Raw genomic sequence first — 18,946 nt, 5'->3', positions numbered from 1 at the left:
AGCACACGTAGAATAAAATTTAAGGCAACTTTCTGGAGAAAACAATACCTGCACTCCTGTGTATTTCACTAAGTTATTCTGAGGTTTAAATGAGAAGATCAATGTCAAGGGACTTTGCAAAGAAGAAATGTTACCCCAGACAAATTCTCCAAGAAGGTGGCAGTGCCAAGACCAAGTTACCTCTGGTGCTCAAGAATCATGCAGAAGAATCATCAGAGAACTCTGTTTAAAATTCTTGAATCAGAATCACTAGGTCAAGGGCTTGCGAATCTGCTTTTAAAGATTTCAAAGCCATTCTGATGCAAATTGTCCTTGGCCTACCCTTGGAGACATCCTCATCCTCATCACTGTCAATTAGGCTTAGGGCTCCGCAGTTCAAGCAGACTCTTCTCAGATGAAGAAAAATGCCTATTGCTGCAGTTTCACATCATCCACATTGTTGACGAAAACAAAAAACTGTGAAATATTTAAAGAGGTTTATTTTGAGCCAAACATGGGTGACCATGGCTGGGGCACATCCTTAAGGGGTCCTGAGAATAAGTGCCCAAGGTAGTCAGCTTTTACAGTTTGGTTTTATACATTTTAGGGAGACAGAAGTTACAGGCAAAGACATAAATCAATACATGTAAGGTGCACGTTGATTCAGCCCAGAAAGGTGGGACATTTTGAAGTGGTGAGGGCAAGGGTACAGGTCATAGGTGGATTCCAAGATTTTCTGATTGGCAATTGGTCAGAAGAGTTAAGCTTTGTTCCTAAAGAGTTGAAGCCAGCAGAAAGAACTTGTTAAGATAAGTGAGTTGTGGAAGCCAAGGTTCTTGTGTGTAGAGGCAGCCCCTAAGTAGCAGGCTTAAGAGAGAATAAATGGTAAATGTCCTCTCTGGACCTTAGAAGGTGTCAGATTCTCTCCTGAATCAGGAAAAGACCTGGAAAAGGAAGGAGATTCACTACAGAATGCAGATTTCCTCCCACCAGAGTATGGCTTTGCAGAGCCTTTTAAAAATATGTCAAATAAATATATTTTTAGAGTCAAATACTTTGATTTTCTTTAGGACCTGTTCTTTGTTATGGGACGCTATACCAGAATGAGGTTGGAGTTGGGTATCTTCCTGCTACCGAGTCTGCTGTGAGTCTTATGATCTCTATGTTAATGTCAGTGGTGGTCAGTTGTGCCTAAACTCCAAAGAGAGGAGGGTATAATGAGGCCCATCCAACACCCTTCCTGTCATGGCCTGAACTAGATTTTTAGGTTTCTTAGGGATCCCCTTGGCCAAGGGGTGTCAGGGGGGTGCGGCTTAGAATTTAATTTTTGATTTTTTATAACACTGTCTTCTTCATGAACCTTTTCAATTAATTCTTGGATATTTGGCCTCTGTTAAGAGCTGACAGCATAAAAAAGCACTACGAGCTGGGTACCGTGGCTCACACCTGTAATCCCAGCAATTCAGGAGGCTGAGGTGGGAGGATCAGTTGAACCCATGAGTTCAAGACCCACCTGGGCAACATGGCAAGACTCCATCTCTACAAAAAATTTAAAAATTAGCCAGGCATGGTGATACACATCAGTAGTCCCAGCTACTCCAGCCTAGGTGACAGTGCAAGACTTTGTCTCGGAAAACAACAACAAAAAAAAGGCAGAGGGGCTGTGGCAGGGTAGGCAATATGGACTACTGGGAAATCCCAAGTAATTTTGATATCCTGACCTATCCAGTCCACGAGTCCTCTGCAGAGAAACTACCTCCCCTGAAGGTACCATGATTTGTGTAGAAGAGAGAGAAAGGAAGAAAAGAAGGCTGAGAGGCACAAGGGGCAGTAAAGCAGTAAGAAATCAGGAAAGGTGGGGAGCAGAGATGATTCTCAAGAATCAAGGAGAGAAAACAATAAGAATTTTAGAAAAACTTAGAGAAAATCATTGGGTTAAATATACTCTATTTAAATTCTTAACGACTAAATAAACAGATGGGAGATTGTCATAATTTTGTGATACATAATTTTATGAAACATGTGTTTTAGTTGATAAGAGATTTATAATCCATCCTAAGTACAGTAAATAAAGAGAAAAGGGAACTGGATTAAGTGTAATTAACTTCTCACTGGCTAATGAATGCCTTTGAAAGAGTTATGATTTGTGGCTGACACGTCCTTGCTAATTATCTCGAAGCATCCTAAAGAAGAGGGGAAGAAAATCGGGCAAGGAAGCCAGCATCTGCTGGGTGCCTCCTCCATTAAACAATGTCTTCCTCCTCCCTGTGTGCAAAACTGAGGCTTAAAGGAGTTGTTTCCCCAAAGTGACAAAGTCGGAAAGCCATAGCGCCAGGATAAGAAAGAGCCTTCCGCCCTGGCTGTCTGGCTCTGTGGATGCTGTTAGAAAACTAACATTACCAGAAAGGAAATGACACAGTGTAGAGAGATCATTCTGCAAATAAAGTGTTTCTGTCCTAAGTCTTCATCTTGATCAGCCAAATGGCAGACTTGCATAGAGTGATGGGCACTGTGGTGCCCAGCATTATGTTACGAGCTGCAGTGGAGTGAAGGAGATGCCTGAACATCATGTCCAGCTTCCAAATGGCTAAAAACTGACTGAAGGAAATAGTATTAATTTTCCAGAGAACCTTGTAGATGAGGTCTGTGCTAAGGTGCACAGAACAGACTGGATGGGAAAAAGGAAGTCAGAGAAGGGACTCCAGTGGTAGCAGGTAAAATGGTGTTAGCAGGGTTGGGGTGTAGAATCTTTGCGGGAGGCTAGCAGAGAGAGCTGCGTGCCCCACGGTGATTTGACTGGAATGCAAAACCATCCAGGAAGAAATTCCCTGAACAATTAATTGAATTCCCTCCTTGCATATCTTTTCTTTTGGCGGAGGGAAGCAGTAACATTCCTCTCCCCTGCTGTGAAAGTCTTGCTTGAATTCTCTGGGTTCTTTCTAAATTAATCATTTCCTTATTAAAGAAAAATAAGTCCGTGTTACCTTAAATGAATGAAGCTTCTTCTGAGTTTGAACCCGCAGAAATGGTCTAAACCAGAAAGTCTGAAAACATTTTGGTATCGAGACTCTTTAATACTCCTAAAAATAATTGAGGACTTCAAAGAACTTTCGTTTATATGGGTTATATCTCTCAATAGTTACCACATTACAGTTAAAACAAAAATTTTTAACAGTTAATTTTAAAATAACAAGAATAAATTCATTGCATATTAGCATAAATCATGTTTTTATAGAAAACATATTTTTCCAAGACAAGGCAACATTTCATGAGAGTAGTTTTATTTTAAGTGTTTTCATATACCTTTAATATCAAGCTTAACAGAAGATGGTTGGATTTTTGTATCTGTGCATTCAGTGTGATACAATACATGGTTTTGATTAATATATGTAGAAAAGTTGGCCTGACACATAAATGTGTTGGGAAAAGAAGGAATATTTTAATAACCTTTTCATCTGATTGAAGTATTCTGATTTGATATACATGAAGATTAGTTACAATGTGGAATCTGAAACCAGATCAGTGAACTTTCCATACTTGTTACATAAAATCCATCATTCTAGGTTGCTTTTGTTTTTTTTGAGACAGTCTTGCCCTGTCTCCCAGGCTGGAGTGCAGTGGCGCAATCTTGGCTCACTGCAACCTCCACCCCCGCCAGGTTCAAGTGATTCTCCTGCCTCAGCCTCCCAAGTAGCTGGGACTACAGGCATGTGCCACCACGCCTGGCTTATTTTGGTATTTTTAGTAGAGATGGGATTTCACCATGTTGGCCAGGCTGGCCTCAAACTCCTGACCTCAGGTGATCCACCTGCTTTGGCCTCCCAAAGTGCTGGATTACAGGCATGAGCCACCATGCCCAGCCCTATATTGCATTTTAAATGCATCTTTTACCCATGCAAGATTTTGTAACATCATACATTGGTCATTTGGAAAAACTTGGCTCATGAGATCTTCCAAATATTAATACATTTTATTAAATAATACTTTTTAAAACCACGTTTATTAATATTACCACTGATCTTATCAGAATAATTTTAAAGTATTAGAAATTGTTAAGCTTTTGATGAAGGGCACAAATTTTCCAAAATTCTACTTAGGGAAATAATATGAATGTTAATTTATCGGAGAACAGTGTAAATCAAGTCTGTGCTAAGTTGTATGGTAGAAAGTATAAGCATGGAGGATATGAGCAAGAAGGTCAGAGGAAGTATCCCTGAAAATTCTCACTGCTGTAAATGCAACAAGAACACTGGCAAAACTTGTCTGAATCAACTTTTTCAAGGCTCTGAAAATTAAAGGCAATCTGGGGAGCCTTTATTTAAGAAAAATGGCTGAATCTCAGAACAGTTTTCTGGTGCTTTAACCTGCCCTAGTTCTATTCCCCCATAACCAGCTCCACAGTAGTCTTGAAAACCAAGACTCCACAATCACAGTGAAAACAGCCTGGCAGCAGCTTGAGGGGGCAGGACACAGTTGGGGCTCCTTCAAAGCTCCATATCCAGAGTTGTCATTATTTGACCTGTCTAGTAATTCCCTGGAAGACCCCACTCACAAGACTGTTTTTGTGTGATCTGACTTAGAGTTCACTCAGCAAAAATAACTTTTTCCCTAGGGGCATTTGTATTCATTTAAAAAAAAAAAAAAGGCAATTGTTTAACACCATGGCTGCTTGAGGCAGTAGATAATAACTGGGTTAAACAATAGGGGAACCAAAAAGGTTAAAAGGGAAAGCTGGGAATGAGATGCCCATAGGCGTCATTGAAAAGCTGAGACATTTTCCTGGAGATCTAGGAGGCCATGCACATGCATAAGGCTGTGAGCAGCCTTCCTAAGCATGTCCAGTACACATGCTTAGGAAAGACCTGAGAAAATTCTGAGCTCTCACCTCTAACTGACCTTAAGGCTTTCTACTAGCAGGAAGTGAAGGCTAAGGCAGAGTTGTCATTTGCCTGGCTGAGTGTGAAAGCATGCTTCATACCCCAACATGCACACACAGCCCCTCAATAAACTGGGAGACCTATTGGTTCCAGGCACCTAAGGAAATCTCTGTCCATTCATTAGCTGACTACTAAGCTAACTCTGTAGAAACTTCAGGGGCCACAGACAACAAAGAATTAGTTCAGAAAAGTCACTAAGCAAGCAAACAATAAGCCCTGGGAAGGTGGGAGAATCTCATTTCCAGAGTTGCCACATTACATTGTTTAAAATGTCCAGTTTTCAATAAAAATTATGTGACATGCAAAGAAACAAAGTATGGCCCGTACACAGAAGAAAAAGCAATCGATAGAAGCTGTTCCTAGACTTGCTGGACCAAACTTTAAATTATCTGTTTTAAATATGTTCAAAGAAATAAAACCATGTCTAAAGAGCTGAAAAAAAGTGTGAGCATGGTGTTTCAATAAAGACATATAAATTATACATACAAACCAAATAGAAATTTAGAGATTTAAAATTACAGTAACTGAAATAAAAAATTCACAAAAGGGCTCTACAGCAGATTTGGGCAGATGGAATAAGAATCAACAGACTTGAAGAGGTCAGTTGAGATTATCCAATTTTAGTAACACAAAGAGAAAAGAGTATAGAAAAATAAAGAGTTCTGGAGCCCGATGGTATACCAGCTTACAACATATACATAATGAGAGTCCCCATAGGAGAGAAGATAGAGGAAAAAACAGAAGGAATATTGGAAAAAACTGGAAGTCCCTAGTTCAGAGAAGGGACTGCAATGACAGCTTGCAAGTTTGGATTTTATCACTGGCAACACATACTTTTAGTTTTCCTCGAAGTGGCAGGCTTGTTTTGTTCATTTTTCAGAAAATGTCTGCCAAATACCCAAGGCTGAATAACCATTATTTGTCCGTTATTCTTTTGAGTAAAAATTATAATCCATGAAAGAAGTGGCTAGTTCAGCTTGCGACTTAAGCAATCATGCAGAAGCTTGTCCTCAAGATGTTCATCATCTAAGAAAATCCAGCAGAGGTGCTCTGTATATATTTCCCATTTTATTACATGGAGTATTAAAAGGGCTACTGAGTTATCAAGATTTAATAAAATTACTCCATTTTTACTGATGCATAAAGGACATTAAGTAAAACTTTTTGTTTGTTGTTTTTAACTGTGGCTGTATGGAAATGCAGAATTCTATGGCAACTAATATGGTTTGGGACCACTGCCATGATTCATGCTAAGCCACCAACAGACTTACCCTTCATTGCTTTTTACCATTAGTGTACATTTCAACACAGTGAAAAGGGCAAATAATGTTTGATTTTTCTTTTAATTTTTAAGTTCTGGGGTACGTGGGCAGGATGTGCAGGTTTGTTACATAGGTAACGTGTGCTATGGTGGTTTTCTGTACCATCAACCCATCACTTAGATATTTAGTCCAGCATGCATTAGCTACTTTTTCTAATGCTCCACCCCTTACACCGCTCCCCCCCAACCCCCATCCACCGACAGGCCCAGCATGTGTTGTTCCCCTCCCTGTGTCCATGTGTTCCCATTTTTCAGCTCCCACTTATAAGTAAGAACATGTGGTTTTTGGTTTTCTGTTCCTGCATTAGTTTGCTGAGGAAAATGACTTCCAGCTCCATCCATGTCCCTGCAAAGGACATGATCTTGTTCCTTTTTATGGCTGCGTAGTATTCCATGGTGTATATGTACCACATTTACTTTATCCAGTCTATCATTGATGGGCATTTGGGTTGATTCCATGTCTTTGCTATTGTGAATGGTGTGACAATGAATATATGCGTGCATATATCTTTATAATAGAATAATTTATAGTCTTTTGGGTTTATATCTAGTAATGGGATGGCTGGATATGTTTGAGTATTTTTAGGATAACATTTGTGACCCTGAGGATCCCTAAAAGGGTGTTAGGGACTTCCAGAAGTCCAAGAAACACACTTCGAGAATCATTGATTTAAGCTATTCACCAAGAGAAGCCTGGATACACTGTCACAGCAGAACAGCTAGCTTTTGCACCCCGGAAGATGGGCATTAGCATGGAGGGGTCACTGCTTTGCTTGGTTTGTTCATTTGTGTATCCTCTTAGGCTGATGACATAACCTCTGTGGTTTTTCTTATTTGTTGCAAATAAAGAAAGAAGGGGAAAGAAGACCTGTGTCTGGGCTCCACTTCCAGAGATTTCTGATTTAATGCTTAATACATGGGCCTATCTAATTTAATTTTGGGCAGGAGGAGGCTGGTTCCATCAATTCTGGAAGAGCTAATCCTAAAAGTTCTTCAGGATTCAGCCAACTTAGCATGATTTTGTGCTTTGAGAACAAGGATTAGAAATATGAGTAAGAACTAAGCAGGACAAGAATCCACAGGACTAGTAACCCTATCAAAGAGGAATATGAAGACAAGAGGGTGGGGAACAGAATGAAACAAGTAGACAAGGAAGACATAAGCAAACAATTTTTTTCTAGCTACCAGCACAATATAGCCATCAAAATGATATACGTTTTAGTCTCTACATTTCAATCATCATCATCTTCTTCATCCTCATTCTCATCCTCATCCTACCCTAAGGGTCATGTGCATTATTTCATACATCTACCTATTGACCATTAAGGTGGGTGATTCCACCAGCAAAAATAAAAATAAAATCAGTAATCTCGTGGCCTGAAAAGTGGATAATCCTTTATTGCCTGCCCTGAGGTCATTTCCCTGCTCCCAACAATATTAAAATTGCTGAAACTCAAACTGCTACTTGACCAGGTGCCCTGAAGACAGGGTTCATAGAAGAAGCAGCTGAAGTATTGGCTAGAGGTAAGATTTAGAATTCTCAGCCAGGTGCGTTGGCTCATGCCTGTAATCCCAGCACTTTGGGAGGCTGAGGCAGGTGGATCACTTGAGGTCAGGAGTTGGAGACCAGCCTAGGCAACATGGTGAAACCCCGTCTTTACTAAAAAATACAAAAATTAGCCAGGTGTGGTGGCACATGCCTGTAATCCCAGCTATTTGGGAGGCTGAGGCAGGAGAGTCACTTGAACCTGGCGGGGTTGGAGGTTGCAGTGAGCTGAAATTGCACCACTGTACTCCAACCTGGGCGACAGAGCGAGGCTCCATCTAAAACAATAAAAAAAAAAAAAGATTTGGAATTATCTCTGGAATTTAGATGCTATTCAACCACCACTCTGCACCACAGACATTCCATTTTATTATGCATTCCACTTTCCAGTGAAAGAAAACAAGATCAGGAAACACGAGGTCTGCAGTGTCTCCACCCTGTCAGCCAGGAATGCGGCGTGGAGCGGGGAAGGTCTCTGCAGCTCCCCCTCCTGTGGCTGTGAATGTTTTGAGCCTTCCCTCCCATTGCAGCAGGGAGGGGGAAGAGGGCTCCACTCAATAAATAATCACACGATGACATCCTTGTCCTTTCCTTGGCCACAGCACCAGGTGAAGGTCATCATATTTTCTTTTTTTTTTTTTTTTTTTTTTGAGACGGAGTCTTGCTCTGTAGCCCGGGCTGGAGTGCAGTGGCCGGATCTCAGCTCACTGCAAGCTCCGCCTCCCGGGTTTACGCCATTCTCCTGCCTCAGCCTCCGGAGTAGCTGGGACTACAGGCGCCCGCCACCTCGCCCGGCTAGTTTTTTGTATTTTTAGTAGAGACGGGGTTTCACGGTGTTAGCCAGGATGGTCTCCATCTCCTGACCTCGTGATCCGCCCGTCTCGGCCTCCCAAAGTGCTGGGATTACAGGCTTGAGCCACCGCGCCCGGCCGGTCATCGTATTTTCTTAAGCCAAGTGTCTGTATTTTATTACCTGACAACTGCTATCAATAATCATATGAATAACTGAAGGAATAGGAAAGACTTTGGTCTTTCCCAAGCTCCAAAGTTATGTTTGTCCTGGAGATGGAAGAATTCTCTGAATTTCTTGATCGTATTTTCTACAAGTAACTTGTAGACCTTGTAGACCTTCTACAAGCAACCTCTCAAAACAATGAGGAGATTCCTCACACATTTACCAATTTATTGAGTTATTTATTCAACAGATTGGTTGAACCACACACCTAAAGGGCCGAAAGGGACTTCAGAGCTGTGTCTCTCCCAGGCCGGTTCTCACCCACTTGCCTTCTTCCCCGGTTCTGCTCTCTATCACCAGGGCTGACCCCTGAGGCTACAACACCCCGGCTCCCATGACTGCTGGCTTCTTGCTGTGTTTGACCAAAGAGAGACAGTACATCGGAGGGTGGGAAGGGAAGAAAGAAGAAATCATGTCTTCTGTAGTTCCAGGTCCCATGGGACAGCCTACCAGAGGCCCAGTTTCTGCCCTGTGGCCTGTGACCTGGAACTGGGAGTCTTGCCTCCTCCCTTTGTCTCTGCTGCCCAGGAGATAGTGGCTCTGGGTGACCTCACGGTTCCCTGTTGGCTATCATCTGTGCAACCCTGCACTAAATGCTTCAAAATGGTTTTTGTCTTCCTGATTAGACCCTAACAGATACAGGAATTGGAACTATGTTATAGATATTGGAACTGAGGCCCAGAGAAGATGTGACATGTCTTAAGTTATATGGCCAAAAAAAATGATAGGAAATGTCCACCATGTCTACCATGTATAAAGCATTGTGTTAGCCACTATGTGGATGATAAAGAGGTGAAGTTCCTAGGCTCTTTTCTCGGGAGCCTCCCATCCAGTAAGGGAAATGACCTGTCTATATAAACATCTATAATACAGGACAGTGTGTACCAGGCACCATTAGCAAGCATGCCAGTTATAAGGATTCAGGTGTTGGGGGCGTGCAAGATAATGAAGGGAGGCTTCCTGGGTAGCTCAGCAGCTGAAGCAGACCAGGAAATACAGGGCGGGATTTTGGCAGGAAAGATGATGCGTGTCTGTGGTTGGTAGAGGGGTGATCATTCCAGGCAGACGGAATAGCCTAAATGTGGAAGGAGGTAGGAAAGAGAGCTTCAGGCCCTCCCAGGAAACAATAAACCATTTTTAATTTGGAACTTGGGGGAGTGGTAGGCGGGAGGGTAGGGTAACTGCATTGTTCGCTGTTTAAACAGGACACTTCAGAGAGTGAAAAGGGGTTTTTGTTTTTTTGGTTTTTTTTTTTTTTTGAGACGGAGTCTGGCTCTGTCCCCCAGGCTGGAGTGCAGTGGTGCGTTCTCGGCTCACTGCAAGCCCCGCCTCCCGGGTTCACACCATTCTCCTGCCTCAGCTTCCCAAGTAGCTGGGACTACAGGTGTGCACCACCATGCCCGGCTAATTTTTTTGTGTTTTTAGTAGAGACGGGGTTTCACTGTGTTAGCCAGGATGGTCTTGATCTCCTGACCTTGTGATCCACACGCCTCAGCCTCCCAAAGTGCTGGCATTAGAGACATGAGTCACCGTGCCCCGCCTGAAAAGGACCCTTAATAGATCAAAGCAACAGGCAGAGACTGGGGCCATGCTGGAGAAACTGAGGCTGGCCCAGGTGAATCAAGAGATAGGGTCACCTGCCAGGAAGTGGCTCGGCCCAGACCATGGAAGGTTTTCCATCCCATACTAAGGGGTTTAGACCTCAGGTTCCAGTTCACTGGGAAGCAAATAAAATAGTCATGTAGAAAGGGATGGAAAATAATTCTGTAAGATCCTAACTGCGTTTTATACCACAGACCGGGGATGAGGAGCAAACGCTCTTGCTCTCCATATCTGATGTGACCTGTGGCCCCCAAATGAGCAGGAACACCCTGTTCCCCCATGTGTCCTGCTGGACCTACAACTATACATGCTTAGCACACTGCATGGGACTTGAGAAGGGAAACAAGAAATTAGTAGAAGACTTGCTTCCTTCCCCAGAGATGAGACTTTTGGGTATTAAATGGAGCAGTACGCGATTTGCAAACTCCAGTGTCATTGAATTCCAAAAGGCACAGCTGAGGCAGCCAGTGCTTCTGGTGGTTAGGAGGGGAGAGGTCACAGTGGCCTGGGCCTTAGGAAATGAAGCCAGGAGCACAGAACTTGAGCCCGGCAGGGAAGAATTACATTTTGGCTGGGTGGGAAGAGGGGAGGGCATTCCTGGCAGATGCACCAGAGCTGGAATGATCAGGTCATGTGTAGAGGACAATAAAGCAATGAGCTGAGGTGAGATTCACAGGAGGTAGGGCTGGGGGAGAGGGCCATAAAGAACCGGGGCAGTGGGTGGGAAGGAGCCCCCGTGTGGAGGGTGCAGAATTCTATCCAGGAGCACTGTGAGTGTGTGAACTGCAGGGGAAAGTTTACTGTTCTTCTTCACCCAAGAGCAATTCGGAGCAGATTGCAGAGGCAGTTGGCAAAGTCAGTAAGTACTGCGTAGTGGTTAAGGGACAGACTTAGCAGCGAGTGTGCCTGGGTTCACAGGCCGGCCCATCTGCTGGGCAGCGTTGAGTAAGCCACTTGACAGCTCTGGACAATGGCTGAACCGACATCAACCCGGTGACATGAGGATTAAGGGAGTTAACTCCTATAAAGTGCTGAAAGCAAAGCCTGGCACACAGTGAGACTAAATCAGCAGTTCTCAGCCCTGGCTGAATGTGCAAATGACTTGGAGCGCTTTGTAAAAATATCAGTGCCAGAGGATTTTTAAGGCAGGAAGATAACTGTTGATTCCACAAAGGTAGATACATGTCATGACACCTTTGTCCAAACCTGTGGAACGGACACCAAGAGTGAACCCTCACGTAAACTATGGACTTGGGGTGATGATGTGTCAGTGTGGGTTCATGGATTGTAACAAATGTACTATGCTGGACAGAAGGTGTGTGGGAATTCTCTGTGCCTTGTGTTCAATTTTGCTGTGACCCCAAAACTACTCTAAAAAATAAAGTCTCACGCCTGTAGTCCCAGCACTTTGGGAGGCCACGGCAGGCGCATCACGAGGTCAGGAGTTCAAGACCAGTATGGCCAACTCGGTGAAACCCCGTGTCTACTAAAAATACAAAAATTACCTGGGTGTCGTGGCATGCGCCTGCAATCCCAGCTACTTGGGTGGCTGAGGTAGGAGACTTGCTTGAACCCGGGAGGCGGAGGTTGCAGTGAGCTGAGATTGCTCCATTGTACTCCAGCCTGGGCGATAGGGAGAGACTCCGTCTCAAAAATAAATAAATAAATAAATAAACAAACAAACAAACAAATAAATAAATAAAAACGCAAAAAAGGCCGGGTGTGGTGGCTCACACCTGTAATCCTAGCACTTTGGGAGGCCAAGGCGGGTGGATCACCTGAGGTCAAGAGTTTGAGGCCAGCCTGGCCAACATGGTGAAATCCCATCTCTCCTAAAAATACAAAAATTAGCCGGGTGTGGTGGTGCACGCCTGTAATCTCAGCTACTTGGGAGACTGAGGCATGAGAATCGCCTGGACCTGGGAGGCAGAGGTTGCAGTGAGCCAAGATCGCACCATTGTACTTCAGCCTGGGCGACAGAGCAAAAACTCCATCTCAAAAATAAAAATAATCTGAGAAAAATACCAGTGCCAGGACCCCACCTCTTCCCCACACCAAAAAAAAGGCACAATTAAGCAGCATAATAGGGTGAAATCTTCACCATCAGGTTTTTTTTTTAAAGGCTTCTAGGTTATTCCTTTGTGCAGCCAGTGCTCAGAAGCGCTGAACGAAATAAATGGACGTGGATTATTGTACAATAGCGAACACGTCAGGGAACAGGCACATGTGTGGTAGAACCAGGATCTTTTCCTGGGGATGCGTGGGGAGCGGTTTCCTGGCTGCCACTTGGTGCAGAAGCTCTGCATTTTCAACAGCTTTCTGAGCTTCTTGGAGCAATGCAGACCCACCAGAGATTCTTTGAACAAGAAATGGGCAAACTGATTTCAGAAAGGAAAAAATCCTGTGGCATTACTACCACCACGCTTAGTTAATAGACGACTGACCCTCCTTATCAAAAGAAAACTGCAAGTTATCCGGAAACAAGTACCACCCAAAGCACCTAATAGGCCACCGAGTGAGCATAATGTCCCAGAAATCTTAAGGAGCATTGTGACAATATAGCAAAACAATTGTAAGTTTGAACTGTAAATCTATTCTCTAAATCTATAAGGCCCGTCATCTTCGAGCAGGACTAAGATGAATGCTCCATTAGACAAGCCATGGTGGGTAGCCCCAGCTCTCAGCAGCGCCAACGTCCCTGGCCACAGGGTCCCAGAGCTCTGCTAATTCATCAAACACCCAGCACGCCCCAAGCCAAACTGTGGATGTCCCTATCCAAACCCGCTTCTTGTCTCCACAAAACTGCAACTCCATTCTACCAGTTGCTCAGGCCAAAAATCCTGGAGTCCATCTTTCACTCCCCTTTCACATCCAGCGTCCAGTTCAACAGCAGCTCCTGTCAGACACACTCAGAACCTGGCCGCTTGCTCCCACCTTCTGCAGGACCATCCTGGGTGGAGGCACCACTGTCTCATCTGAATTACCGCGATGCTTGCTTGCAGGTGCCCATCTGTGCCCTGAGTCTTCTCCAGAGGATACATTCACAGCACTGAAACGAGAGTCATCCTTTTACACTAAGCCAGAAAATGTCATCACATCTCTGTTCAGAAACCTTCTTGTGTGTCTCCATCTCACTCCAAATCACATCCGAAGTTGTGACCATGTGCCATGGCCTACAAGCAATGAGCTGACGTGAGAGTCATAGAAGGTGAAGAGAACCTGCTTTCCCCGGGTAACAGCCACATCACCTCCTGCTCTGCCCTTTCACCTCTGCGCTCAGAGCCCCTCACCAGAGAGACCTTCCCTCCCTCGTGCTGCTTTATCCTTTTTCACCTGACCCATGACATAGTTCCTGGTGTGTTAAATGTCTGGTTCCTCTTGCTATCCCTTTCCCATGAGATCAGGGCATCCAGTATTCACTGCTGTATCCTCAGGGTGAGAACAATCCCCGGCATATAGTAGGCCCTCCATGAATCCTTATTTTTGAATGAAGTCCTTATGATCACTCCTTTTTGAATTATATTCCAGGATGCATCTTAATAGATTTTGTTCGGGAGGATGGCATTGGTAGGATGAGATGCAGTGATTAACGTAATGGACTCGGGGGCCCTGGGAAACAGAATTTGGGGGTTCTAACCCTAGCTTTAATTCCTAACCTGTTGTGTTACTTTGGATGGGTCCTGTGATCTCTCTGGGCCTTGGGTGACCTATAGGGTGTAAGCAGTGGACTAGACCAGTTGGATTTGACCAATTAAAACAGAATTTTTTGGGGGTGAGATAGAAGCATAAATAATTTTTTAAAGTTCCCCAGAGGTAATGTATAGCCAGGAGTGGGCTAAGCCTGAGCCTTACAGCGGGGTTTCTCTTGCGTTAAAAATGCACATGAATCATTAAAATGCAGGCTCTGATTGGCTGGGTCTGGAGAGGGAGCTGGGATTTTGCCATTCTAACAAGCTCCCAGGGGATGCTGACGCTGGTGGTCCAAGACCAGGCTCTGAGTGGCAACGTCTTGAAGTCGCTTCTAGCTTGGTGACTCCAATGTTTCTATCAAGGATAAAGGTCCCTTTATTAAATTCTCAGGAAAACATCAGCTGTCACTCCACTAGCTGCTCAATTTGAGCTGAGTTTCCTAGTCAATGACTGGCAAGCTGCCCCCGCATGCACTCTGTGGATGTTAAGAGTTGGTTTTCCTTCTTAAAAAACGAATTGCTGGACCCAGAAAGGGGGAATGAGCAAAACCAGGTCCGAGAATTTCTCTCCCAAAAGCAGGCTCAGAGACCTGTGGTCAGGCAAGAAACCCATCACAAGTCAATGGTTTCCCTTCGTCTGCCGTTCTGTTGTCAGGGCCTCAGTGCTGGCTGTGTCCTGTGTCCCTCTCTGTCTCCTTGATCTGACCATCTCAGGACGCCTCTGCCTGGCTGCCACCTCCTGATGCCCACTGGTGAGCAGCGGCAGCCACTGGCAGGCAGACGGGAAAGCAGGGCACCCTGCTCTGGGCCGAGGGAGCAGCCTCATTAGGGTTGTCAAGGAGCAGCTCCAACAGGAAAAGAATCTCAATCCGGCTGCCGCAGCAGCCACCGCAGGGAATGGGAAGTGACAAGGACGGAAAGGGAGCAGCCACTGTCTGACACCCTGCAGTTCAAATGGTGACCAGAGCTGCTGACAATGGGGCCTTCTCCTACAGCAACTGCGGGAGGCCTGTTAGATTATTCTGCTCACCTAGTCCCCTAAGGATTCAGCAGCAGAGCCTCTGACCACCAAGAAGCCACAGTTCATTCAAATCACTTCCTCTAGTTCAATGCTGTACGTGGAATGGCTCCTCTGCCTGCTTCCCTTGAGGCAAGACTCAGTGAAGAACAGAACCCCTGGATGCCCTGTGCTAATTCCTCCCACAAATCTTTTGTTTGTTTGTTTTTGAGACAGGGTCTCATTTTGTCACCCAGACTGGAGTGCAGTGGTGTGATCATGGCTCACTGCAGCCTCAATCCCCAGGCCCAACCAGTTCTCCCAGCTCAGCCTCCCAAGAAACTGGGACCTCAGGTACATGCCACCACCCCAAGCTAATTTAAAAAAAAAAAAAAAATTGGCCGGGTGCAGTGGCTCATGCCTGTAATCCCAGCACTATGAGAGGCCAAGGTGGGTGGATCACTTGAGGTTAGGAGTTTGAGACCAGCCTGGGCAACTTGGTGAAACCCCATCTCTACTAAAATACAAAAAAAGTTAGCCAGGTGTGGTGGTGGGCACCTGTAAACCCAACTACTCAGGAGGCTGAGGCAAGAGAATTGCTTGAACCTGGGAGGCAGAGGTTGCAGTGAGCTGAGATCGTGCCACTGCACTCCAGCCTGGGTGACAAAGTGAGACTCCGACTCAAAACCAAAAGAATGGCTGTGTCTTACAATACACAGGAGATCTCAGGGCAGAAAGAATGAACATTTACTTAGCATTTGTTAAGTACCAGCACTGTTCAAAAAGTTTCCTTATATGTATTATCTCATTTAATCTTCACCCAACCCTGCAAGGTAGATACTGTGATCATTCCCACTTTACAGATACGGAAATGGTGGCAGACGGAGGTTAAGCAACTTGTTCAAGTAAGAGGTGAGGCCAAGAATTGGACCTAGGTAGTCTGGCTTGAGAGCTGAGTATCTACTTATGATACTTAGAATGTCTACTTATGCTCTCACACAGTGCTGCAAATCTCTGATTCTGAACCAGTGGGTCCCTGTCCACCCCCATTGGCCTTGTCTTAGTCTGGCCCCATATATAGCCAGAGCCCTTCCATATTTGGAGCTGTGCTAGCTACTGAATTATGTCCCCTACCACCACCAATTCACATGTTGAAGCCCTAACCCCTAATGTGATGGTATTTGGAGACAGGGCCTTTGGGAGATGATATGGTTTAGATGAGGTCACAAGGGTGGGGCCCTCATGACAGGATTAGTGCCCTTAGAAGAAGAGACACCAGAGAGCTTGTACTCTCTTTCTCTCTCTCCCATGTGAGAACATAGTGAGAAGGCAGATTCTGCAAACCAGGAAGAGGGCCCTTACCAGAACCTAACCATGCTGGCACCTCGATCTTGGACTTCCAGCCTCCAGGACGGTGAGAAAGAAAATTTCTGTTTTTTAGGCCACCCACACTATGGTATTTTGGTAGGGTAGCTCAAGCTGACTATGACAGGCAGGGTCTGAGGGACCATCCCGGGGCTTAACCCCTCTCACGGGCCACGCCCATTCTCACCCATTCTCAGGTTCACCTGGGGGCCTAAGTGTGGGGCGTGGCCTGAAGGGAATCCTGGAGGATCCAGAGCGGCAGCTCCCCTCCCATGTGAGGGGGACTCTGCTGAGGTGTAGCCTGGTATCTCCTGGAATGTACTGAGACTGGCCCAGCATTGTGGGATTCAGAAAAAAATGAATGGGAGCATGTGCTTGGGAGAAGACAAAGCAGGAATTCCAGGTGATGGAGCCTGGAGGCAGACAGGGAGGGGCGTGAGGTCCAAGTCAAACACTGGTTCATGGAGAACTTAGGCGGCAGGGGCAGGAGAGGCTCCCAGGCAGGACCTGGCAGAGGCAGGGAGACCTTGGGTCTATCATGAGAGGCCCTCAGCTGAGTGCATGAGGAGGAGAAATAGGCTGGGCTGAGACTTACACTGCCAAACTGAATCCCTTTCTCAGTCCTGCCCTCTCCCTACAGAGTGGGGGCAAAGCCCTTCCCAGGACTCACAGGGCCTGATTAATTTCAGCTTTGCCCATAACTAGCCATTTCCCCTTGTCAGGTAATTTCTTTATGAGCATTACCTTGGAGTTGGTCAGCTGTTCCCTAGCACTAACACATCATGATTTCTACATGAGTGAGGCACCCCATCTTTTCACTCTTTCCAGACGTGTCTGCCTCTAATTCTGTGATTACAAGGTAGGGCTGACTCCAAGAACTTCCCTAACATGCCTGGCCTGCTCAGTTCTCAGAAGGTGTCAATGGAGTGACAGTTTCACAGACTTTCAGAATGTGTCCAACTTCTAGTGATTGGTGCACCTTTCCCTGACTGTCCCAAAGTCTTGGGAGGGGCTCTTGGATCAACCTATCACCTGCCACCTTAGTCATGATTTGCCCAGAGGAGTCCGCACCATGGTGGGAGCAGCCACCCAGGTCTCATCCCCAGGAAAAGGTGAGTGAGTGTCCCAGAACATGGCCTATAACCATTCACTCTTCTGAGACACTTACCTACTAAAGTCACCACCAGAATGTGATGACAAGCAGTGGATTCTCAGAAGGGACCTGTCACCCGGGCACTAACTGGGAGTTCCTCATCAGACCCTCGGAACTCATTCAAGCAGGGCCCCAGGCGTGGTCTGAGTCATGGCCCTGATGCGTGCCTGCTGAATTCATTCAGGGAGAACGCCACGGGAAACCGCCTCAGCCCGGTGTCGGGAACACAGATGCCTTCCAGGTATCGGAAAGTTCTACCAGTCATCCTTAAGACTTGTTAGACCTACTTAAGCTCACAGGAACATGAAGTTCACAAAACACTTTCCAACCTTGGATGAAATGCATTTTCCATCTTAGCCAAGACATAGCAAGAGTCAGTCATCTTTATTTCTACCTGATGATTCCTTGAACAATCACATTAACTACTTTTTTTTTACCCTCCAAAAGAGAAATAGCAGAGGGGAAAAATGCTGCTTTTCTTACCTCCCAACTCTCCTATTTTAATCAGTTCCAAAATTATAGTTTGGGGTGGGGAGCATGTTTAAAGCACCTGAAATAGCTATTATTTATTGAGTATTCGAAATTCCTTGCATGTGTTGGTTTAATCCCCCACAACAATCCTATTAGGCAGGTGTTATTATTATCCCCATTTTACAGATGAGAAAACTGAGACATAGAAAAGTTAAATAATTTGCCCAGGATGATACAGCTTACAGATCTGGGATTTAAACCCAGCTCTTTGAACCCTGGCTGTCAATAGTGGAAAGAATTGTCTGTTCTTTGTAAGTGAAGTTGATGGTGACAATTCTATCAGCAGGTTGTGTGTTCTGAGGTGTTTCTGAGGTGTTTCTTCCAGCAATGGGGATATCTTTTTTTTTTTTTTTGAGATGGAGTCTCGCTGTTGCCCAGGCTGGAGTGCAGTGGCATGATCTCTGCTCACTGCAAGCTCCGCCTCCTGGGTTCAAGTGATTCTGATTCTCATGCCTCAGCCTCCCAAGTAGCTGTGATTACAGCCTCACGCCACCATGCTCAGCTAATTTTTGTATTTTTAGTAGAGACAGGGTTTCACCATGTTGCCCAGGCTGGTCTTCAACTCCTGACCTCAAGAGATCTGCCCGTCTCAACCTCCCAAAGTGCTGGGATTACAGGCATGAGTCACCGTGTCTGGCCCCAGAGGGGGTATCTTTAAGTGATTCACCTATACTCACTTGCCTAGTCTCATTCACGAACAGTAACTCATGTTTTTCAGATGTCTGGCAAATGGTTCAGGTTTCCTTGGGTGATCATGTATAGAAAGAGACTGATGGCCCTCCCCAGGGCAGAGATGATAAGCACTTACAAA

The 18,946-nt window shown here is 45.2% G+C and overlaps 1 protein-coding gene across 7 annotated transcripts in view; it reads right to left on the bottom strand.

Moving 5' to 3' along the window:
• ALPK2 (alpha kinase 2) overlaps positions 1-18,946 on the bottom strand; it is a 145,354-nt gene that overhangs the window by 98,194 nt on the left and 28,214 nt on the right. For 2 of the 7 annotated variants that reach the window (XM_074022427.1, XM_045378374.3), the window contains one exon: positions 13,335-13,449. The exons of the other annotated variants lie outside the window; for them this stretch is intronic. In XM_074022427.1, the coding sequence (XP_073878528.1) occupies positions 13,335-13,441 (107 nt within the window). In that variant the 5' untranslated portion in view covers positions 13,442-13,449. The remainder of the gene's footprint in view (positions 1-13,334; positions 13,450-18,946) is intronic. 7 annotated transcript variants of the gene reach the window in all.

The sequence above is a fragment of the Macaca fascicularis genome, chromosome 18 (genome assembly GCF_037993035.2).
Source record: "Macaca fascicularis isolate 582-1 chromosome 18, T2T-MFA8v1.1".
Lineage (NCBI taxonomy): Eukaryota > Metazoa > Chordata > Mammalia > Primates > Cercopithecidae > Macaca > Macaca fascicularis.
The sequence above is the reverse complement of the archived record's forward strand: the minus strand, read 5'-3'. Positions and strand labels throughout refer to the sequence as shown.